A 24,849-nucleotide genomic window follows, 5' to 3' on the forward strand; every position below is an offset into this window, starting at 1 on the left:
CTTGTAGTAAATATTATTTTAGAATAAAGCTAACTTAAGACACCAATCTAAATTGTTCGGTAATCAATTTAGTACTATTTTGACAATATTATGTTTAGTGTAGGACATGCATGAGGACCACATGAACTTGAGGGTGTTGGCCTGTTTTGTCTGAATAACATGGTAGTTAAACTGATGTTTATATGTAGCCTACAAAGCATCCTAATGCCCCGTTCATTTCTAATACACATTTGACTAATAATGTTGCATCAAATATATTAATATTGTTACCTGAGAACGTGGTGGATCCATCTCGCTTCGTTGAAAACGTCGAGTCACTTTCAACCAATAAGATGCCATGTAAAAGGTCGCGTTTTCATTGGCCCGCCGTGGAAGCCTATCCCTGATTGGTTGACTACTTTTGACAGCCTATAATGCCTGGAACACGCAGGAGGACCTCTCGAGAGCAAGAGTACCAAAGGATTCGTGGACGCAAGGCACGCATTTTGAGTGCGCACACGCTCACTGAGCGAGAGGAGAGAAAATTCATAAGAGAGCAGCGTATAATTGAAAGCGCGCGTCCAGTTTTGTGCACGAGCAAAGGAAATCGGCGTGCGAGCGGAGAGATTCGCGCGCTCGTATGACAAGAATGCGCTCTCGCCTTGTAATAATGCGCTCGCGACATTTGTCATTATAATAACGCCATACGTTTATAGTACTTGAGTCCGGCTCCACACGGGCATCTGGCAAGATGGACGAGGCTTGACGCACGCGCGCACCCTGTGTCAACTCACGCCTAGCTCCGCGTTTCAAACAAATGTAAATTCTATCTAACTGTTTTGCTAATTTCACTTGGATGAAATTAAACATTCAGCACATTTTCTACTTAATTGTTTTAAAAAAATCCCACATACTTAAAAAAATTGTAAATCAGCCTATGTAACCTATGGACTATTTTAATAATTCACTAACACAATAGAAAATGTTGTGGATTTAAGGGTTACAATGGGAGTTGTGTTTGTTTTAATGGAAACTATAATAGTGTACACTGGTATTTGGATTCTATTGGTGTGATGTAATCTGGAAGTTGGGAACCAATTGAACTTGAGTAAGCCCTATTTGAATAATGCCCAAAACACACTACAAAAATGAATTTTGTAATGGTTTTAATGGAAACAATTAGAATTTCTGTAATGTTTTTTTGTTGTTGTTTTCTTTCAGCAGGGTAACTATACCCATACTGTGCTCTACACAACATTATTGAGCTGAAGCTTGAATTAGAAAAGTTAAAATCGCAAATCAAATCGCAATCGCAATGTCTGTCAAAAATATCGCAATTAGATATTTTCCCCAAATCCGACAGCCCTATTGTTGTTCATTATCAGATAATTTAACCTTACCTAAAATTAGCTAGAGCTGCTACCTCATGACGGTGCCATTGTTTTAATATAATTGATTATCGGGTTTATGCTAAGAATATTGGCCTACGTTACAGTTTTTCTCGATTGCTAACACACAATTCATGAAACAACTCACCATTTTCTGACAACTATAAACACATTCTCAGAACAATACACCAACTTGTACAAACCCCACACACAAACAGCCTCAGTTTGCAAAGGTTTAACCATGTTCTCATTCAGAAAACACAAACACACACTATAATGAACTGAAGTGTCAATATGTAAACTCAAATAGCACACATTTGTCCATCAGTAAACATTCAGTTGCAAAACTGATGACACACCAATCAGAATCTCAGGATAATATCAATAAAAGCACAGGTAATTGTGCATCCTAGAATCATCTGCTTTATACTACTTACTGTAAACATACAGTATAATTACAGTACACACTTTATATGAGAGAAATTTCTCTATTCTGTATCCAGTAAACTGTAGCACGTGTACACCCTTTCTGAATTTTTGCAGAAAAAACAGAATACTTTTACAAAATTGGGCCAAAGGTGCAGAGGATTCCATATTTTTTACATTGCCTCCTATTGACAAATCGCTTCACTGTATTGTTTCCTTTATCTTCTCTGTCAGTCGCTTTGGATAAAAGCATCTGCTAAATGCCTGAATGTAAATGTTATTTGTGCAGTTGTGTACCGTATTGTGTTGCATGACCAGTTTATATTGTTCTTTGGTTTTTGAACTTCTCTTGTCTTGTAAGATCATCTTCATCTACTTTACAGTAGTGTAATGTTTTATTTCTTATTTTTTCCTAAAGCTCATTCTTGCACTTTGCTCTATGTGCACTCTTTTATGTTGTATATACTAATACTAACACTAAGCTGTCAAATTATTCTTGAATCCCACTAAGAGTTTTAGTAACAGTGTTTTGAATTGATCTCACCAGTGTCTAAGACTATGTTGCAGTGTGGGTGATTTTGAGGGCTTGTAAGTCATGTCTGCAGGAAAAGTTTGGTTTTTCAGCAAGTTTGAATGGTTTTGAGAAGAGAGCTTCATTTTGACCTGACAATAGGATGTTTTGAGAATTGGGTGAGATGTTATGGATTTGTGTTTACTGTTTTGAGAATACGAGGCATAATTTCAAGAAATGTGTTTAAGCAATCAAGAAAAACCGTAATAAACGTATTAATGCAGACATTTTTAAGTATTTGTGAGCGTTCCTGCAATTGGGATGAGGTAAACCTTAAATCGTTTACAGAATTAATAAAAAAACAGTAATTCTGTGTGCTTTTTGACATATTTAACGTTACAGAAACTGCTAAAAAACATTGCAAATGTTTAAATTGTTGTGCCAGTCTGGCGGTTTCTCAAACGGAAGGCCGAATTCAGCAATTCGTTGCGTTTGCGGGCTGCACGCGTCATCGAGCCTGGTTTATTTCAATTAACTGAGCATTGCATTCTCAAGTCATAAGCATTTACAACAATTTACGCAAAAGTAAGAAAAACGGTCACATTTATAATGGTTAAGACATTTTTTATTACGTATTCACCCTGCAATTGCGACCTCTGGAGGATGCAGCCTTGCATTTGAGAAACGGCCTATTACCTTCAAGATGTAATATTGTAATATTCTCTGTAATATTCTGTAATATTGTAATACTGTAATATTCTCTGGCCCCCTCAATGCTTATCGTGGTGATGAGATTTATAGCAGATTATATTCACTAAATGGCTGGTTGTCTGAGTGGTGCCTGCAGAATGATATAGTTTTTATAAATAACTGGAAGAGTTTTGAGGGCAGACCTGACCTGTTGAAACGAGATGGTCTCCATCCCTCCTGGGCTGGGATTTCCATCCTGTCTAGAAATATGGCAAAAAGTCTTAATGCTAATGCTAAAACTTGACTCGCTGGGGCCCAGGTCAGGGAGCAGACAGTATGGCTTAACCAACTGTCTGCTTGCCGTCTCACGTCGCAGAATACACAAAATGTACAACATGTAGTAATCCGTTCTCCCAAACATCACAAAATAGAGACTGTGTCTGTCCCCCGGATTAGCAAACATAAAATAATGCGTAAACCTCTTGAAAGTAATTTAATAAACGTTAAACAAACTAAACATGAACAAAATACAGATAATCAACTGTTACGACTCGGATTGCTAAATATTAGATCTCTCTCTAATAAAGCACTTTTTGTTAACGATATGATAACAGATCATAAAATAGACATGCTCTGTTTGACAGAAACATGGCTAAAACCAGATGATTATATTGCTTTAAATGAATCTGTCCCCCAAGATTATTATTATAAACACGAGCCTCGTCTAAAAGGCAGAGGGGGAGGTGTCGCAGCACTTTACAATAACTCTCTTAGCATTTCCCAGAAGTCGAACTCTAAATATAATTCTTTTGAAGTCATGGTTCTTCATGTTTCAACACCTAATACTAAAGATAAAACACTTTTTAAATTGATTCTAGCTATTGTATATAGGCCTCCAGGGCACCACACAGATTTTATTAAAGAATTTGGTGGGTTCTTATCAGAACTAGTACTGGCCGCAGATAGACTCCTTGTCGTTGGTGACTTTAACATCCACGTAGATAACGTTACAGATGCCTTAGGAATGGCTTTCAAAGACACTCTTAACTCCATGGGCATTAGTCAACATGTGTCAGGACCCACTCACCTTCGTAATCATACTTTAGATTTAATACTGTCTTACGGTATAAATGTGGACGACGTTAAAATCCTTCAGCAGAGTGAAGACATTTCGGATCATTATCTGGTATTATGTTTGCTTCACTGGCCTACGGCTGCAAATAAAACTCATTGTTACAAATATGGTAGAACAATAACTTCAACTACCAAAGATGCGTTTCTCGATAATCTGCCCGAATTGTCTCAAATCATGAGAAATAACGTTGAAGATCTTGACATTACCACTGAAAATTTTAATTCCACCTTCTCGGTAACGCTAGACAAAGTTGCTCCACTACGTTTAAAGAAGATTAAAAATGGCAGCCCCACACCGTGGTATAATGAACACACTCAGGCTCTAAAGAAAGCGGCCCGAAAAATGGAGCGCAACTTTAAGAAAACTAAATTAGAGGTATTTCGTACAGCATGGAAGGATAGTATTCGAAAATACAGGAAAGCCCTAATAACTTCTAGATCCGCCTACTTTTCATCACTAATAGAAGAAAACCAGCACAACCCTAGGTTTTTATTTAACACGGTGGCTAAATTAACAAAAAATAAATCGTCAGTGACTTCTGATCCTGTATATCAGCATAGCAGTGATGAATTTATGAACTACTTCACATATAAAATCCAAGATATTAGAGAAAAAATTATAACAATGCAATCAGAAGTGAAACCCGCTGAACAAACTAACTACAGCGCCCTTAAGGAGAAAATGCAATTATTTTATACCGTAGATCAAGATGAGCTGTCTAAAATTATTAGATCATCTAAATCAACAACATGCATACTAGACCCTATACCTACAAATCTACTGAAAGAGATGCTCCCAGAAATTATAGATCCTCTTCTTGGTATTATTAACTCATCTCTGACATTAGGACATGTGCCTAAAGCATATAAGGTGGCTGTTATAAGGCCCCTTGTCAAAAAACCCCAACTCGACCCTAGAGAACTAAGGAACTACAGGCCTATATCGAATCTACCTTTCATATCTAAAGTTCTGGAAAAAGTAGTTTCAACTCAATTATGCTCCTTCCTCCAAAGGAATGACATCAATGAAGAATTCCAGTCTGGATTTAGAGCATGTCACAGTACAGAGACTGCTTTGATCAGAGTTACAAATGATCTGCTATTGGCGTCTGACCGAGGTTGTATCTCGTTATTGGTGCTGCTAGACCTTAGTGCTGCATTCGATACCATTGACCACAGCACACTCCTACATAGACTCGAAAATTATGTCGGCATTAAGGGAATAGCTTTGAAATGGTTTAAATCTTATTTATCCGACCGTTTTCAATTTGTAGCAATAAACAATGAGGTGTCACGCAAATCGCAAGTCCAGTACGGTGTACCACAGGGCTCAGTCTTAGGGCCTCTGCTCTTCGCATTATACATGCTACCTCTAGGAGATATAATAAAGCGACACGGAGTTAGCTTTCACTGTTATGCTGATGATACTCAACTTTATATTTCCTCGAAGCCTCATGAAACACAGCAGTTCCATCGAATAATGGAATGCATAGTCGATATAAAAAACTGGATGAGTAACAACTTTTTATTACTGAACTCGGACAAAACGGAAGTGTTACTTATTGGACCGAAAACTGCTATAAGTAACAACCAAGAATACTGTTTAACTATTGACGGATGTTCCATAAAACCCTCGTCGTCAGCAAAGAATCTTGGCGTTCTATTCGATAGTAATCTGTCATTTGAGAGCCACGTCGCCAACACCTGTAAAATTGCGTTTTTCCATCTTAAGAATATATCTAAACTACGTCATATGCTGTCAATCGCAGATGCAGAGAAGTTAATTCATGCATTCATGACATCAAGACTAGATTACTGTAATGCACTGTTAGGTGGTTGCCCTGCAGGCTTATTACAAAAACTCCAATTGGTCCAAAACGCGGCAGCTCGAGTTCTTACACGTACAAAAAAGTATGAACATATTAGCCCGGTTCTGTCAACCTTGCACTGGTTACCTATAAAGCATCGCGTTAACTTTAAAATCTTGCTTATTACCTATAAAGCCTTACATGGTTTAGCTCCTCAGTACTTGAATGAACTCCTTTTGTATTACAGTCCTTCACGTGCATTACGCTCTCAGGCGTCCTGTCAGTTGGTAATACCTAGAATTTCAAAATCAAGTGCAGGTGGTAGATCCTTTTCCTATCTAGCGCCTAAACTTTGGAATAGTCTTCCCTGCACTGTCCGGGAGGCAGACACACTCTGTCAGTTTAAATCTAGACTAAAGACGCATCTTTTTAATCTTGCATACACTACTCTTCCATAATATAAATCTTCAGAGGGTTTAGGCTGCATTAGTTAGATCAACCGGAACCAAAAACACAACTGATGTACTTGTTGCATCAAAGAGTACAGAACAGTACTCTACTCTCAGCCAGTCTTGTCTCATTGTTCCAAGGTTACCACAGCGAGCAGGATGCAGTTCATGGCCTGACCTGATGGTAGAGCGGAGAATGGGAAGTGGGGACCTGACAAGAGCTGAGATGATAGAGCTGGATAAAGAAGGACGCGGTCTCTTGACATGTCTTCACCACAAAATTTCAAATGCTATTAGATTATTAATGATAATCTTAAACTATAATTTATTTTATTATTAAGTTTATTTATTTTATTTAGCCTTGTTGTGCAAGTTCTCTGGAGCTTGTGCAGAGGCAGCAGCTTTTGCCAGAGGGGAACTGGAATCCCCTGGTTGGGCCTGGGTTCTCCTGAGGTTTTTTTTCTCGATTAGAGTTTTGGGTTCCTCGCCACCGTTTGCATACTGTTTTTGCACTATCTGCCTGACCGGGGGGGCTGCTTTAGAATCTTAAAGTTTTACTTAATTAATATTGCATATAGGAATTTATTATCTGCTATATTTGACCTGTGCTTCTCTCTCCTTTATCCTAAATGTGTGCTCTCACTGAGCGTGTGTGTGTGTGCATACTTGTCTGTGTACGTACGTGTGTGTGTGTGTGTGTGTGTGTGTGTGTGTCTGTGTCTGTGTGTGTTGGTGCGTGTGCGTGTTGTGTGTGTGGAGTGTTTTGTGTGTGGGTGTGTCTGTCTTCTGTGTTTTCAACCTTTTCTTGTTTTTGCAGGTACAACTTTGATTATTTTGCTTGTAGTCAATGTGTCTCATGTACAGCTGCTTTGTAACAATGAAAATTGTAAAAGCGCTATATAAATAAAGTTGAGAGTTGAGAGTTGAGATGGCGATTTCAGATATAGAGTTTGTGTGTCAAGCGCGTGTTAGTGATAAAATATGGTGTATGCTAAAATGTGAAATTGTGTGTTACGGTTGTGTTTCCACGTGAGCCTGGCTCGGCACAGGACGATTACAAAGCGTTCTCAGCCCGGAAATTTCCTGATAATGACCAAATTACATGTGCAATATTGAAGCAAGCACAGGCGTCCCATATACGGGACAGTGGCAGTTAAGCCAAGACTCCCACGTAGAAGTTTTTAAGCTAAATTAAGAGCCTGTTTCCACGTGAGCCTGGCTCGGCACAGGACGATTACAAAGCATTCTCGGCCCGGAATTTTCCTGATAAAATGCGTGGAGTGGTCACTCGTTGGTTGCCTAGATACCAGTTTCTGCTGTCAACAGCGCTCATCACTGAAATAAGTAAACAAAGCGCGTTAGCCTATTAAGCTACAAGTTACTTCGTTTAAGAAATGTCTGAGGCTGTTTGGTCAGTAGATGATACATTTGCGCTTGTATAATTATCCAATTATGTACCTGTTTCTTAAGCTTTTTAACTGTTTACGGGATGCTTGCATTTACACACGGAGAGTAATGACCAGGAAAGTCCATCCTCTTCTGCAAACTCTAATTCTGCATCGCCACTGCATTCCCTAACACCAGTGCCTTTTGTGACTGTTAGTGCTACACCACAAGAGTCACCTACACATGAAGTTCCTGCCCTCATCTCACCCAGCAACAATCCCGCCGCAGTCTTGGTAAAAGATATTTTTGGCACAGATAGAGATAAAAACAATTAACAATTTAAAGGCACGCACAATGAGTGCATGTCTGTCAAAGAAATCAACTTTAGTTCCGAGTTTTTTCTTCTGCTTATTTTGTTTTAATATGTTAGAGCATCATACAAGCACATTTTTTATAAGAAAATGATAACACGTAATGCCATTTTAAAGTATTAATATTAACTGAAATAAAACACACCAGTACAGGTTTACAAATGTGGTTGGTAGATTTTATAAATATTCGATTTAGTGGCCAAATGACAATTGATGTTTCATTATTTAATTACTTTAATGGAAATGGTTGTTAAATGTGTGTGTGTATATATATATTAGGGAAAAGGATGCACAATCCCAGCAACCACAATGAATTTCTTGTTTACAGGCAGAAGCTGAAGCAGCCAAGTTAAGAGTGGAAGAAAATTTTAATAAACAGTTTTTAAATTTGTTTGGGCAATTCGTACAGATTCTAGGGCAGAAAATTCTGCCACTCCTGCTGAACCACCACTAGACTAGGTGTAACATTTAACATGTTGTTTAAAGGAGAGGTTGTTCGAATGGTTTTACTACACTGTAAAAAATATTCCGTAAATTTTACGGTAAAAAACCGGCAGCTGTGGTTGCCAGAACTTTACCGTCAAAAGTACGGTTGCAACGTTATTGGTTTTACGGGATTGCACCCACTGTACCGTATATTTTACAGTTAATAATTTTCTTTTTTACGGTTCATAACTGTCTAATTTACTTGTTTATGCTGTTATAAAAACAGTTTATACCTGTCAAATTCCAGGATTTACATTGTATTAATTACGGTTCATAACCATCTTTTTTACAGTTCAGCACTGTCTAATTTAAAGGTTTATGTTGTAATAATTACAGTTAAACTCTATAATTATTTGCTAAACATTCAGATTTAACCTTTAAGAAACTATTAAAATTACTGTTAAACTAATTGATAAATATCTTACATTTGCAAACCTAAATCAAATCATCAAAACCCATCAAAATCTATAAAAGACAAAGACATCAGTGAGGTCCCAAGTATCTTTAATAAAGACTGGCAGGCATTTAAGACAAAATATTAGTGCATTTTTCTGTTCTCGTGTTTCAACTGGTATACAGTGGTTTAATTAAAATCGTTCAGTCCAGTCTACATTTAAAGTGATGCTTCACCCAAAAATGAAAATTCTGTCATCATTTACTCACTCTCTTGTCATGTCAAACCTGTACTGTATATATTTCTTTGTTCTGCTAAACACAAAGGAATATATTTGTAAGAATGTCATTTACCAAACAGATCTCATCCCCCATTGACTCCCATAGTATTTTTTTTCCCTACTATGGCAGTAAATGAGGGATAAGATCTGTTTGGTTACTGACATTCTTATAAATAGCTTCCTTTTTGTTTAACCGAACAAAAAATGTATACAGGTTTGGAAGAACCTGAGAGTGAGGAAATGACAGAATTTTCACTTTGGGGAGAACTATCCCTTTAAAGTGATACTTCATGCTTAAAATCAAAATTTCCCCATGTTTTACTTACCCTCACGGCATCCTAAGTGAATGTGACTTTCTTCTTGAAGAATAATGCAATCAAAGTAATAATACCACGTATTCTTTGACTTCCAAGCGGCAGAATGTGAGTGAATGGGGGGGATTTTTTGAAGCTCCAAAAAGTGCATCCATCGATGAAAGAAGAACGGCTCGACACGGCTCCGTGGTCTTAACAAAGGTCTTCTGAAGCGAATCAATGCGTTTGTTTAAGAGAAATATGCATATTGACAACGCTATTAAGGATAATGTCTAACAGCCGCTGCAGGCGAAAGAGAGGCTTGTTTTTCCGTTAAATGATGGCGACGAAAGCTCCCGCCCAGAAGAGGCGGTGTTTATATTGGCGAAAAATGCTGTGTTCGTCACAGGAACTTACTTAGGGTGAAGACTCTGCGTCATTTGCCGGAGAAACAAGCCTCTCGCTCGCCTGCAGCGGATGTTGGACATTATCCTTTATAGCGTTGTCAATATGTATATTTCTCTTAAACAAACGCATGGATTCGCTTCAGAAGACCTTTGTTAAGACCACGGAGCCGTGTCGAGCCGCTCTTTGATCAATGGATGCACTTTTTGGAGATTTAAAAAATTGCCCCCCATTCACTCCCATTCTACTGCTTGGAAGTAAAAGGATACGTGGTATTATTACTCTGACTCCATTATTCCTCAAGAAGAAAGTTACATTCACTTAGGATGCCTTGAGGGTAAGTAAAACATGGGGAAAATTTGATTCAAGCCTGAAATAACCCTTTAAGAGATTAAAACTTGGAAACAGTCTGTAGGCCACCTTTACAAAGTCTCTCACCCCGAGTATAAACTTGGAAACAGTCTGCAGACCACCTTTACAAAGTCTCTCGCCATTCATGATCAGAAAGGTCAGCGATTAGGGTGAAGACTGGGAGTAGCTTTTTGTTTTTCTTTTCCACCTCCTTTATTCCCTTTCTCCGGATTGAGGATGAAAAAAACACCTTGAAAAGAAAAAAAAAACATTTATAAGTCTGTAAATGAAGCTACACCGTAATGAATCTCCCCTCCTAAGTCTCTTTACATACCTTTGCAGGAATTCAAGCACTGACGCCAGTTCAGTAGGGTAGTTAATTTTGGAGCAGTAATAACTGCAGAACATTAGGCAAACAGCAGAGATGAAAGAAGTGATGTCATCATTCACAATCTTGCGGTCCACAGCTAGCATGAATCGGACAGCAGCATAGCAGGAGGGTCCTGTAGATACATTTCAATGCAATATACATAAATTTATGAACGTAAGATTATTGTGTATTTACATATACAGTATGGCAAGAATATTATACAAATTGCAGTTTATTTAGTACTGCCCTGAAATAACCATTTCACAAAATAGATTTTAGAAATAATAGAAATAAACCAGTTCTAAAGTTTAGATTTGTGTAAACCGAGTTATTAATCTGTGTTGTGGAATATATGTAAAAACATATATTATGTGGAACAGTTTGTTCTGTGCAGAACTAATTAAAAATTGCAATTTGTATGATTTGTATCTTATTTCTTAAATTGATAGTTCACCAAAAATTAAAATTGTCTCAGCATTTACCCTGTATGACTTTCTTCTGCAGAACACAATTTTGAAGAATGTTGTTAACTGGCCCCCATTGACTTGTGTTGGTTTCGTGTCCATACAATAGAAATGAATGGGTGCCACTGCTGTTCGGTTACCAGCATTTTTTTTAAATATCTTCTTTTGTGTTCTAGTTTAAAATGATAAGAGGGTGAGTAAATGATGACAGAATTTTCATTTGTGGGTGAACTATCACTTTAATCCCTATCATTTTGCATACTCTGCAAGGGGCATGTAAACTTATAAACTCAACTTTATAGTTAAACATTTAATCATTAAAGCTTTAGGGTTCTACTGTATATTAACAAAACGTTCACTTACCACACACACAATAATGCAAGGCGTCACAGGCAGGTTTTCTAACTCCACATCCTTTGCCAGGCTTGTCTCTTCTACATAATGGAGGAGCTCCTCTTTCTCATCAAAACAGGAGAGAGGTAGAAGAATCATGCCTTTCACATCCTCTGAGCAACCATTTCTGTACTCTCAAAACTTCTAGTTTTGTGACAGCAAGGGCATGTGGAGTAGCAACACGTGAATCTATTTTGTTTACGGTAAAAATGCACACTTGAACACGCACCGTGGTTTAAGGTGAAGTTTGTTATGTAAAACATGCTACCTAAGGATTTGCACTGATATCACACAGAACTGACAGCTAAACATTTAAACTACGTGAATAAATACACACTCTACTACGGTTTCAAACACATAAATTATATTTCACAAACTGGGCAGGACATCTAGAGCTTGCGAGTTTTACTACATCCGCTGCCAGACACGTGTAAACAGTGTAGCCTACATGCTAACTTACTCGTATTTAAAACGATGCACTGCTTGATTCTATTTAGCAAAAGTACTTAACAAACATATATTTTACAGAATATTTCCACGGATCAAGAGCTCTCACGCTTTAGGACTTGCAAGTCTGCCTACATGCGCTGGCTAGTTAAATATGTTTATGCCCCATGAAAACAGTGTACATTCTACTCGTGTTTAAAATCACACACTGCTAAAACCGTTAAATCCAACTTACCAAAATGCACAATGCCATATATATATATATATATATTCCACTGATTTGTAGTTCAGCTCCGACAGTGCTTCATCAGAATCGTCACTGTTGAAACGCGGGAACGCAAACTTTACGTTACTGTGTGCTCCGCGCCAATGAGTATTCAACCAATCACATCCTTTGTTCACGAAGCCAAGGCGCAACGTATATCTTGATTGGATGATGCTTAACGGTTATGTTTTAAATGCTTGTTGAGTTGATTGCTTTACCATAAAATACATTCTTGAGTTCAGAGACAAAAAATTTGTTTCACACAATCTAAAAATGTAAAAGCACTGCTAATTACATAAAAACAATATTTAAATTATCAAAAGTGACAAATGTCAAGGTGAAATTTTTTGGGGGGTTTAGGCAGACAATTTAAGCTAAACAATGTATAGAAGTCATTATATTACAACTTTACACAGAAAAAGATGATTTTATAACACATATTAAAACTGGTTTAAGTGCACACTGCACAGGGGAGTCAGATATGTTTATGTAGCCTATTTGTAATAAGAATATTTTTAAGACGTTCTTTTTTTACGGCAAATAATACAGTGTACTGTAATGTTTTACTCCAATAAACCGTATTTTCATATGTTTTTACCTGTTAAATGTACAGTCTTACTCCGTAAAACTAATTACAGATTTCCACTGTAAATTCTACGGGTTTCGCATGTTTTATGAAATACGGTTTTATACTGTAGCATTTATACGGTATTTTACTGTTAAATCTACTGACATTTTTTACAGTGTAGATGTGAAATAAGTCTCTGGTGTCCCCAGAGTGTGTATGTGAAGTTTTAGCTCAAAATACCCAGCGGATCATTTATTATAGAATGTTGAAGTTGCCCGTTTTTTGAGTGTGTGTAAAAATGCACCGATTTTGCTTGTATCTCTTTAAATGAGATAGTGTGGATGTGGATCACCAATGGCCAGAGTTTCAGCTTGTTATTTTTCGATTTAGATTTAGATTCAACTTTATTGTCATTGCACATGTACAAGTACAAGGCAACGAAATGTGACCTCTGCATTTAACCCATCCAGAGAGTAGTGAACACGCACAGCAAGTGGTGAACACACGTACCCTCGGAGCAGTGGGCCGCTATCACTGCAGCGCCCGGGGAGCAAGTAGGGGTAAGGTGCCTTGCTCAAGGGCACCTCAGTTGTTACCCGCCGGCCCTGGGCAACCTTCTGGTCACGAGTCCGACTCTCTAACCATTAGGCCACAACTGCCCATCTGTTATACTACAGATGGCCTCAGATCTCAGATGACTTGAGCGCTTGAAATTTGACATTGCTTTTTTTACTTTTCCAATTAACAGACACATTAAACATAATAAAAAAGCACAGAAACAATATAAAAACAATACATTTGTATGAAACTATACTTTTGATACACATTAATTTATGAATAAATCATCATAATGTATCAATTTCTTTTCCTAGATAAATTATTCTTCTAAACACTGATCAAATGTGTATTCTAGAGTCTAAGACCTTTCCAACAATATTTAGTTTGTCATGATTAGATCAGAATTTTCAACAAAATAACTTCGACCCAGCGGCGGGTCTGTGGTATGTAAAAGGCCATAAAAAAATCTAAGCACACTCTTTATAAAAAGAAACAATTACTCTTCCTACATACACAAAAAACACCAAAGAAATCTGTATTCTAGAGTCTTAGATCTTTCCGATAATATATAGTTTGTCATGATTCGATTAGAAATTACATGTGCAATATTGAAGCAAGCACAGCGTCCCATATACGGGACGGTGGCAGTTAAGCCAAGACTCCCACGTAGAGGTTTTTAAGCTAAATTAAGAGCTTTCTTAGAGGATTCTTAGAAGCTTTAAGAATACGGGCCCTGAACTTTAATCTTGTTTTAGCTCTTGTTTTTTTATTTTCATATTAGCATCTTAACCACAAAAAATAAAGTTTTATTTATCATCTCTTTCTCTATTGTAACTAAAAGTCTAATTTCTACCCTATATAACAGAATTAAATTAGCAGCTAACGTCAGCTTGGTTTCATCACCCTCCACATCTTAACTAATTTACTAATTCATTTAATATACAGATAATGTATAAAAAAGGCATTATTAATTTCAAATATGTGACCCTGGACAACAAAACCAGTCTTATGGGTCAATTTTTCGATATTGAGATTTTTACATAATCTGAAAGCTGAATAAATAAACTTTCTATAGATATACGAGTTGTTAAAATAGGACAATATCTGGCTGAGACAACCGTTTAAAACTCTGGAATCTGAGAGCGCAAAAAATCAAAATATTGAGAAAATTGCCTTTGAAGTTGTTAATCAGGGGCACTGTGGCAGACCATCCACTCACAAAAATAAAGTTTTTATATATTTAAGGTAGGAAATTTACAAAATATCTTCACGGAACATGATCTTTACTTAATATCCTAATGATTTTTGGCATAAAAGAAAAATCAATAATTTTGACCCACACAATGTATTTTTGTCTTTTACTAAAAATGTTCCCGTCCTACTTAAGATTGGTTTTGTGATCCAGGGTCACACATAGAATATTTGATGTGGGGTATACGGGAGAAACACTCCATTACAGTGGGGGGCGGTATGTACCTCTTCGGTTGGTTGGCAAACCTGCCATAAAACCAAAAGAAGAAGAAGGAAACGCAATAGCAGCCAACTGTAAAATGGTAAGTTGTGATTTTCGAAATAACAAAATGTTATGACAGCTTATGAGGGATAAATCAATCCGTACGCGTTTGATTGACAGGCAACTGTGTGACGTCAATGCAAGTGTTCCGTGAGAAGTGTTCATAGCGTGCGTGGGCGGGCATTCATACGCTTGCTGTTTATATACTGTATATATAATCCATGAAGTGTAACGTTAAATGTTTTTAATCAAACTAATTATTATCTATTTCAAAGCTGCACTATCTGTAAATAAGAATAATGTTAAATGTTTTGTTAAATAGCAAAAACGATAAGTTAACTTTGCAAGCATGCTTATTGCTGTGTCCGGTAAATTAAATGCTAATGTATTGAAACGCAATTTCTTTTTTTCATATGGAGATTTTGTTGCATATATATATAATTTAAGTTACATATGGATCATCTGAATCTATGTTATATGAAGCATTGCATGCTGGGGCAGCAGCACCAACATCTTTGAAGGATAGCTCTCTGATAGTCTTGTTGTTTTGGTACCTGTAGGTTTATTGTTTTGTTTGCTTAAAGCAATAAAATCTTTATAGTGAAGGAATGTATAGAGAAGGGAAAAGAAAAAAAAGAACGTTGTACGTATATTAACTACAATCAAACTGTATTTTCACACTTTTTGGAATTATTTGTTAAAGGTGGTTATGTGAAAATTAACAAATGTATTTATTGATTTCGGCACATCTGTTCCTACAAATTATTTTACAGTTGAAGGGGCTGCTTCATCCAAAAGTAGGACTAACAAACACTATCAAACCTGTGTGCCAAAATGGAGAATGTAAAAGAAGACCGTGAGGACACGATCGATTCAGACCGATGCAAATTGAAAAATGAAGATACTGAGGAACAAACAGGTTGGTGTCCATGATTGATTTCTCATTAAAGGGGTGGTGCAACAGTGTTTCATGCATTCTGACTTCTTTACCATGTTAAACGTGTTGGCTTCTCATGCTTGACATGGTCAACTTGATGATGTATTTTGTGCTCGTGCTGTATTGCAATGCATAGTGGTAAGTGGTGCTAATGTTTATGAAATAATACTTTCTGTTAGGGCTACATGATATATCGAAAAATTATCGTTACCTCGATAATAGTATATGCGATATCCCAACTCAACTTTATTTATATAGTATATACAAACAATAACAATATATTTATATTTTACAATTTTCATTGTTACAAAGCAGCTGCACATGAGACACATTGACTACAAATATATCCATATCGCAGAGAGTTGCGATAAATTAAATTTGTATCATGTGTCAATCATTTGTGTGTTGTATGCTTAGATTGTCCACATTGGATCAATCAGAAGGGGCATTACTATCTTTATACCTGCCATGTAAGTGCTATTATACTATTGGCTAGACCGCGGGTCCAAAGGTGAACCTAGCGGCTCAAAGCAGAGAGCGGAAAATAAATATGGCAGGAATAGAGACGAGCGAGGAAAATGACAGCGACGAACTTGTGCCTAAAAAGAACGATACGTTACGTCTGAAATATGGCAATATTTTGCTGGGCTCGACATTAACGCTTGTCCGGGAGAAGTGAATGCTTTGTATTGGCAAGTGAGAGAATTTTGCTTGCCCGACCGGACAAGTACCTTGAAAAACTTTTTATAACAACAGTGTGACATATATGTACAGTAGAATAATACGAATATGTGCATTAGACAGAGCTGCGTGTATGTGTGAAGTGCATTTGTCGTGGTTGTGTTTGTTTGTGTGTAACAATAATCAATAGTGCACTGCACTGAGTCCATGTAACGTACGTTAACTAGATACGAACGCGGAATCCTGTTATTTCAATGTCATCTGTTCTGCGTGTCTGAGTGAATTATGTGCAGTTTAACATACAACACGAGTGATGGTCGAGGATTTATCTGCGTCTGCACTGTATGAGGACATGAACACATGAACTTCATCTCCAGAGTTGCTCCGAGAGTTTATATTACAAGCGCTTTACTGTTTGAGTGAAGCTATTGGCAAACAATAGCCTTCCCAGAAAACCTGTCAAAATAAAAGTCCTGTTGAATTGAACACACACTGTAGTGTTATTTCAGTATGATAATTACATATATAAATAATAATAAAAAATAGCTAATAAAAATAGCATTTCTCTAGGAAATGTTATATCGCAAGAAATATCGTTATCGCAATATTCAACAACAAAATCGCATATTTTCTCAATATCGTGCAGCCCTACTTTCTGCTCTTTATTTCTTTTCTTTCATATGGAGATTTTGTTGCATAATTTATATATATTATTTAAGTCACATATGGATCATGTGAATCTATGTTATATGAAGCATTGCATGGTGGGGCAGCAGCACCCACCGCTGATAGGCGCGTGCGCGGGTCCTTCCCTCTGAGGCGGGGAGGGGTGGCCCTGTAGCGGCCGTAACACGGAAAGGCATTTCGTGGGGTCGGACGAAAGCGCTGAGGTGGGTCTCCCCCCTCAGACCGCCACATGGCTGCCGGTGGCGGACGCTTTGGAAAAGACCGGTTGTCTGAGAGCCCCGGAGGGCCCCCCTGGAGGCCGAAGCGCTGAGCGGGGAGGATCCGACTGCCCATGACGGTCACGTGGACCGGGCAGGGGCCTGCCCCTAGCGCTCATGGTTTTCCGATGTGCAGTTTAACTGCAAAAGAATGAAGAATTGGAAGAATATGGTATGAAACCATGAGGAACCATTTAGCCTCCCGTGACAACATTTTCCAGAACTTCAACCTACCTGGATGTCTTTTTTTACTACCTGTAAAAGAAATCTTTCTTAATAATTCTGCACACCTAAATATAAAGCATTTTTGGCGATGACCTAGAGGGCACTGAGGGTTCGCTACTGGTATGTACTATTGTTACTAGTGTGCGTTTCCTTTTCTGCGGCTCAATACCCTGCGGCCAGTCTAGTGTACGATTCTAGTGTATGATAAATACTTCTGGACATGAAAAACTTTATGGATTACCGGCCTGTTGTTGAGATGTGGGGGCCAGGTGCTAACCACCGTCCGGCCTCATTGTTTTGTCCTGCTCACCTGTGCCGGTTATCATGCCCTCTGCGTCGGAGGAAGCACCCCAGAAAGTGTGGCAGGTTGCGGTGAGGTCTTGCTTGTTATCGTCCATTTTATCCTCAACGTCAAATGTGCAGCGGGACTTCCATATAGCACTCTCCTCCGAGTCTCTTTTTTGAACTTGTTCCACCGAATTGTAATTTTATTAATAATCCCGGATTGAGGGGACGAGTTTTGAACATGCAGTTGTTCCAAAATAAAGACGCAAACTGACTCTTATAGAGTGGGCATTAATATATCGGCCACCTAAACCCAATAAGGATTTTATTCAGAAGTTTGCCTACTTGGTGACTGGACTTTTCCCCAAGTACGGTAGACTCTTACTTAATACTGGGTGATTTCAATATCCATGTCTGTTGCCCATCTGATACATTAGCCAAAGACTTTTTAAATCTTATTGACTCGTTTAACTGCATGAGCCCACTCACTTACATGGTCACACGTTAGATCTTGTACAATTGCATGGTCTATCAGTTTCCAATATTGTATTAGATGATGTGGCATTCTCAGACCATAAATTACTTACTTTCGAGATCTGAATTAATCATGAGTTTAGCAAGCCTTGTGTCGCTTCTCGATTTGTTGCGAAAACTAGACTCTACTGCTGTTGAAGGCTTCGTAAATCTGTTCATTAGTGATCCTTCTACTACACCTTTGAATAATCCTCCACGCTCCACCTCATCTGGACGTGGAGATGCTGACCGATTTTTTTAACTCGTCTTGCTCTTCCATTCTGGACTATGTTTCCCCCTTAAATGTAACTGGTTTCTTAAATGGTTTAGTTCTTTCTTGTCTAATAGAAGTCCATCAATTTGGGCCAGGCTTTCTCTTCTTCTCAGAATCAGAATTCGCTTTATTGGCCAAGTGTGTGCAAATACACAAGGAATTTGTTGTGTTTTTTTTGAGCACTTGGTACATACTATACGTATATACGTGACATGAAAAACTGGAAGAACAATTAGTGAGTATAAATAAGTAAAACTAGAGGTAATGTTGTATAAACTTTGAAACGATTGAAGCAATAAGTTACAGGAAGAATAAATAATAAACTTAAATAAGTAATTTCTGTATTGGCTGTTAAAGCTGGAAATGGCATTGGGGCAAAAAACTGTTTTTATGCCTAGATTTTCTGATGGACAGAGATCTGTAACATCTGCCCGAGGGGAGAAGTGCAAACAGGTTGTGGCCGGGGTGAGAGGGGTCTGTGATGATGTTACCTGTCCGTTTATTCATTCTGGAGTTATACAAGTACTGAAGGTTGGGCAGGTTAACACCAATTATCCTTTCAGCTGTCCTAACAGTCCGTTGCAGTCTTCTTCTATCTGATTTGCTGGCTGAGCTAAACCAAGTTCTGCGCTGCTTAACTGTGGAGTTCCTCAAGGATCCATCCTTGCTCCTGTTTTATTTTATTTATCTATTTTACCTTTAGGGACAATTATGGGATTTCTTTTCACTTCTATGCTGACGACACACAAATTTATTTGCCAATGAGAAAAACAACGACAATGCTCTGGACTCCCTGATGAATTGTCTAAATGAGGGTAAAGCCTAGTGTAAGGGTGATCAGACTTCTGCACTAGCAGCACCGAAGAGATGGAACAGTTTACCCTCTCAAATTAGACTTGCACCAACTCTAAACTGTTTTAAAAGTCGGCTGAAGGCCTACCTTCTTTGCATATCTTTCAAGACTGCAGTGTGTTGTGGCATTGTGTGTGTTAGTCATTTTTATTACTACATCTTTATTTCTGAATAACTTTTTGTCTGTACAGCACTTTGGCACAGCGCCCTGTTGTTTTAATAGTCTTTTATAAATAAATTGAAACCGAATAAATTAATACATGACACTCGTGCTAAATTAGGAAAAAGACATTCAAACAATAAGGCTAATCTTGTTGGTCGATATAATAATCATAAGCTTTCTGTCAGTAAAGGAATCTAAATGGTTGCTCACCTGTCTAGAAAAAAAACATGCAAGATTGTGTTTTATATTTTACTGCAAAAGTGTTGCATACTGTGGCTTTAATGATGATACATTAGGATCAAATTTCCAGATTTATTGAATGTTGTTTTAAATAGAATAATGTACATACCTGTAGCATATATGTCGAATTGTATTTAATGATGTAATGGTTAGAGAATGACAGAAAAGATCTTAATAGAAATATCACAAAAACTTATATGTTTTCTCGTTTCATTTCAGACCTGGTGGGGCTGAAAGATGAAAGTGATGAACTGAATGGAGTGGAGGAGACCCATCAGTATCAGAAAAATCATGATTTAAAAATGGAAGAAATATCTTCTGGTTGCTCGGAAATGACAAATACAGAGCAAAGGACGAACACAAAAAAATCTTTTACTTGCCCTCATTGTGAAGATGTTTTTGCATTGAAAAGTGACTTTGATTTGCATGTAAAAATCCATACTGGAGAAAAGACGTTCACATGCCCTCAGTGTGAAGAGGGCTTTGCTTTGAAAACAGACTTTGAGCTGCACATAAGAGTCCACACTGGAGAAAAGATTTTCACCTGCCCTCAGTGTGGAGAACATTTCTTGTACAAAGGACATCTTGCACGTCACATAAGAACTCACATTAAAGGAGGATGCCTATACCCATGTGTTCAGTGTGGAAAGAGATTTAAACAGAGAAGTCTGCTTAATGACCACATGAAAATTCACTCTGAAGAGCGTCCGTACACGTGTGTTCAGTGTGGAAAGAGTTTTAAACAGAGGGGTCCGCTTCATGTCCACATGAAAATTCACTCTGAAGAGCGTCCGTACACGTGTGTTCAGTGTGGAAAGAGTTTTAAACAGAGGGGTCCGCTTCATGTCCACATGAAAATTCACTCCGAAGAGCGCCCATACCCGTGTCTTCAGTGTGGAAAGAGATTTAAACTGAGTAGGATGCTTAAAAACCACAGGAAAATTCACTCTGAAGAGCGCCCGTACACGTGTCTTCAGTGTGGAAAGAGTTTTAAGCAGAGTGGTCCACTTCATGTCCACATGAAAATTCACTCTGGAAAGCGCCCATTCCCGTGTCCTCAGTGTGGAAAGAGTTTTATACAGAGTGATGCACTTAAAAACCACATGAGAATTCACACTGGAGAGCGCCCGTACCCGTGTCCTCAGTGTGGAAAGAGTTTTAGACAAAGTGGTGCGCTCAATGAACACATGAGAATTCACTCTGGAGAGCGCCCATACTCATGTGTTCAATGTGGAAAGACTTTTAGACGGAGAAATATGCTGAATGACCACATGAGAATTCACACTGGAGAGCGTCCATACACGTGTGTTCAGTGTGGAAAGAGTTTTAGTGAGAATGGTGCGCTTAATGAACACATGAAAATTCACTCTGAAGAGCGTCCATTCACCTGTGCTCAGTGTGGAAGGAGTTTTAGACGGAGAAATATGCTGAATGACCACAGGAAAATTCACTCTGAAGAGCGCCCATACACGTGTGTTCAGTGTGGAAAGAGTTTTAAACAGAGTAGTATGCTTAATGACCACGTGAAAATTCACTCTGAAGAGCGCCCGTACACGTGTGTTCAGTGTGGAAAGAGTTTTAAACAGAGGGGTCCGCTTCATGTCCACATGAAAATTCACTCTGAAGAGCGTCCGTACCCGTGTCCTCAGTGTGGAAAGAGTTTTAAACAGGGTGATACACTTAAAAACCACATGAGAATTCACACTGGAGAGCGCCCATACCCGTGTCCTCAGTGTGGAAAGAGCTTTCGAAGGAGTAGTGCGCTTATTGTCCACAAGAGAATTCACACTGGAGAGTGCCCCTACACATGTCCTCAGTGTGGAAAGAGCTTTAGACAAAGTGGTGCACTTAATGAACACATTAGAATTCACTCTGGAGAGCGCCCATACGCCTGTGTTTAATGTGGAAAGAGCTTTAGAAAGAATTATAATCTTTATGACCACATGAAAATCCACCCTGGAGGGAGTCCATACCATGTGTTCAGTGTGGGAAAAGTTTCGCAAACCTAAGTCATTTTAGGATCCACATGAGAATTCACACTGGAGAGCGACCATGCCGTCTGATCGAAAAAGAAAGCTGGCATGGTGACAAAAAAAATTCATAAAGATTCTTGTGAGGTTTACAGCATAAACTACATGGTTGAACCCATGGTTCCCAGACCTTCAATATGTACTCACACTCTGGAGAACGGCCATTTGTCTGTCAAAACATGTGTTTTTCCATCACAAGTAAATAAACGCAGCGAAAATAATGCAAATGTAGAGCCTTTTTTGTGGAAAAAGCTTTTCATTGCTTGGCAACGTAACTGTAACATTTTAAGCCCCCATTAAATGTTACGACCCCAGGCGTTTAACATTTAATGGGGGCTCGTCCGGGATCAAAATGAACAGGTTCCCGGATATATTTTTGAATACATTCCCCTGGGTGTGTGTTCTCCGGTGGCATCCGACATTTTGTTTTGGCATTTGTTTTGGCCGGTTGTTGGTGGTCTGCTTGTTTATGCCGCGTTGTGCGTTAGTGTGGCTGTGTTTGTCAGGCATTATGGCACTGTTTAATTTACAGGATTTTATTAACAACCCTACTGTGGAACAGATTGGTTTGTGCAGAAAACCAGAACTTGTAATACTAGCTGAGCATTATCAGATTTCTCTGGGCAAACAAATGCGAAAACCTGAAATGAAAAGTGTTATTTTACAACGCTTGGTTGAATTAAATGTTCTGCCTGCGTCAGGTGATGAGGATATTGAGGCTGCCGATCTAGTGTTGGGCATACAGTAGCAGTGCCGAGAGGAGGAGGACGAACAGGGTAGTACCGCTGGTGGTGAAGCAGAGGCCGATGCCAAGCCCAGCTTGTTGCCCTTTGAGACATTCTCTCTTGGGTCCGTGGACTCAAGAGTGGAGGCATGGCTAAAAGTCAGTTTTAAGTGAAAGTGACCCATAACCTAAATGTGACCTCTGCATTAAACCCATCCAGTGAGTAGTGAACACACACACACACCCGGAGCAGTGGGCAGCTATCACTGCAGGGGTTAGGTGCCTTGCTCAAGGGCACGTCAGTCGTTACCTTCTGGCCCTGAGAATCGAACCGGTCACCTTCTGGTTACAGGTCCGACTCTCTAACCACTAGGTCACCACTTCCCCCTGGAGTGAACATTGTGTGCCTTTTTATGTCTTTTAGTTCTTTTGTTTCACCAGTCTTGTCCCACAACATACTTGTTTGTTCATTGGTATTCTCTTGTCCTTGTTTTGTTCATTGGATGTTGTTGGTGTCTCGTTTTCCCTGTGTACCGGGGAAAAAGCAGACAGGTAAGAGGTCGTGCGACATACAGTGTGCACACGTAGGTTTGTATCATCTTTTGTATAAGACACACTAGTTTAGGAGTGAGTGCCACCCCATGTATGTTTTATGTGGACTAGTTAGTGTAGCTTAAATAAGGCATTAGTACGCTGAACTTTTGTTTAATTTATTATTAGCTTAGATTAGAGGGCATTAAAATAAGTTAGTTTCCCCTGTTTTGTTATTTTCTTTCATTTGGCACCACTCTCGTCCCTTTTCCCTTGGTCTTGTGTTTTTCGTTTCTTGTTGTTGTATATATATTGTAAATAGCCACACCTTTTCTTATTATTGGCATCCTTCTTTATTAATAATATTATTTCGTTATTATTATCATTTTTGCAACAATATTATTATATTCTTTACACATTGTTACTTGCACCTTTGTATTTAATAAATTCTTTAACTTTATTTGTTTTTTGCGTTTGTCTTCGCCACCGATCATTTTTTAAATGTTGCGACTTAAAAACCCTTAGATCATGCCTGTGGTCGTAACAGAAATACGTAAAAGAGAAATGTGTGTCTTCTTTGAGTGTGGTATGCCTATTATTAGAGCTAGTGAAGCAGTACCAGTTTATCCATAAAGGGAAAAACATTAAAAGTATTCCTATTGTGAAGCGTTTCACTCAGCCAGATTCCTGGAGACAAGTCACACTACTGCCTACGTGTTGAAAAACTTTTAATGGATCAAGATGTTTACTGACAGAAAAAACATTGTCAAAACTTGTCAGAGTAAGCAAAGACCTTAAATCCAACACTCAAAGTAACACGAAATGCATTATATTGTTTTTTTAAGTCCCAGTGAAATTAATAAACATTTCTTATTTTTTACGAAATATTGCAGCGTTTATTGCAAATAGTTTATCAATGTGGGCCATTCTCTTTTCAAAATTTGTCTGCCCTCATAATCTATAGTTAAAATCTGAAAATGCACTAAATTCCTGTAATGACTATCCATTTTAAATGACGTATGTTAGACTGCTTGGTCGGAGCATCTGTAAACTCCTCCCCTTGAACTGTCAGTCTGTTCATGTACCACAGGGTAAGATTAAATTAAATTTAACCAGTTTAATATGGAGAGACACTGAAATGTAGACCTTCGTTTATGACCTACAGTGTACATGCTGTGAGAACAGTTAGCTATTTAGGTTTGTAAGTTAGCATGGACTCACTAACTTAAAGTCCCCGTGAACCGGAAGTTGCGATCGTTTTTACTTCCATATTCTGACACATTTCCGAGTGAAAAGGAATTTCAAAGGAGACAATTAGTGGGCGTGGCTTGTGTTTTGCACTGCGAATTGATTGGATGTGTAAAAACAGCTGTTGCATTGATTTTGAAATGGAGTTAACGGATGCTCTGCCCAAGCCGTCTAATTTACATCATTTGAAATGGATAATCATTTCAGGGCAGAAGTGCATTTTCAGATTTTAACTGAAGATTATGAGGGTACATGAATTTTAAAAAGAATATG

The 24,849-nt window shown here is 38.3% G+C and overlaps 1 protein-coding gene and 1 long non-coding RNA gene across 2 annotated transcripts; one reads left to right on the forward strand and one right to left on the reverse strand.

The window, feature by feature from the left end:
* Nucleotides 1–8,657: 8,657 nt before the first annotated feature.
* On the reverse strand, nt 8,658–11,995 carry LOC130554258 (uncharacterized). Its single transcript, XR_008962955.1, has 3 exons — nt 11,549–11,995; nt 10,686–10,854; nt 8,658–10,601 (listed from the first exon to the last, which is right to left on the reverse strand). It is a non-coding gene; the product is annotated as an uncharacterized LOC130554258 (long non-coding RNA).
* Nucleotides 11,996–14,911: 2,916 nt separating this feature from the next.
* LOC130554173 (gastrula zinc finger protein XlCGF57.1-like) lies at nt 14,912–23,769 on the forward strand. Its single transcript, XM_057333651.1, has 3 exons — nt 14,912–14,969; nt 15,703–15,848; nt 20,263–23,769. Exons 2-3 carry the CDS (start codon nt 15,764–15,766, stop codon nt 21,942–21,944), a joined length of 1,767 nt encoding a protein of 588 aa, XP_057189634.1. The 5' UTR covers nt 14,912–14,969; nt 15,703–15,763; the 3' UTR covers nt 21,945–23,769.
* Nucleotides 23,770–24,849: the final 1,080 nt, after the last annotated feature.

This window comes from Triplophysa rosa, linkage group LG5 (genome assembly GCF_024868665.1).
Source record: "Triplophysa rosa linkage group LG5, Trosa_1v2, whole genome shotgun sequence".
Lineage (NCBI taxonomy): Eukaryota > Metazoa > Chordata > Actinopteri > Cypriniformes > Nemacheilidae > Triplophysa > Triplophysa rosa.

What these genes read in the sequence shown, in the direction of transcription:
- LOC130554173 (XM_057333651.1), top strand. Translation starts at nt 15,764, where the DNA reads ATGGAGAATGTAAAAGAAGACCGTGAGGACACGATCGATTCAGACCGA. An exon ending in AGATACTGAGGAACAAACAG is followed by an intron (nt 15,849 to 20,262) that starts GTTGGTGTCCAT and finishes GTTTCATTTCAG; the next exon opens with ACCTGGTGGGGCTGAAAGAT.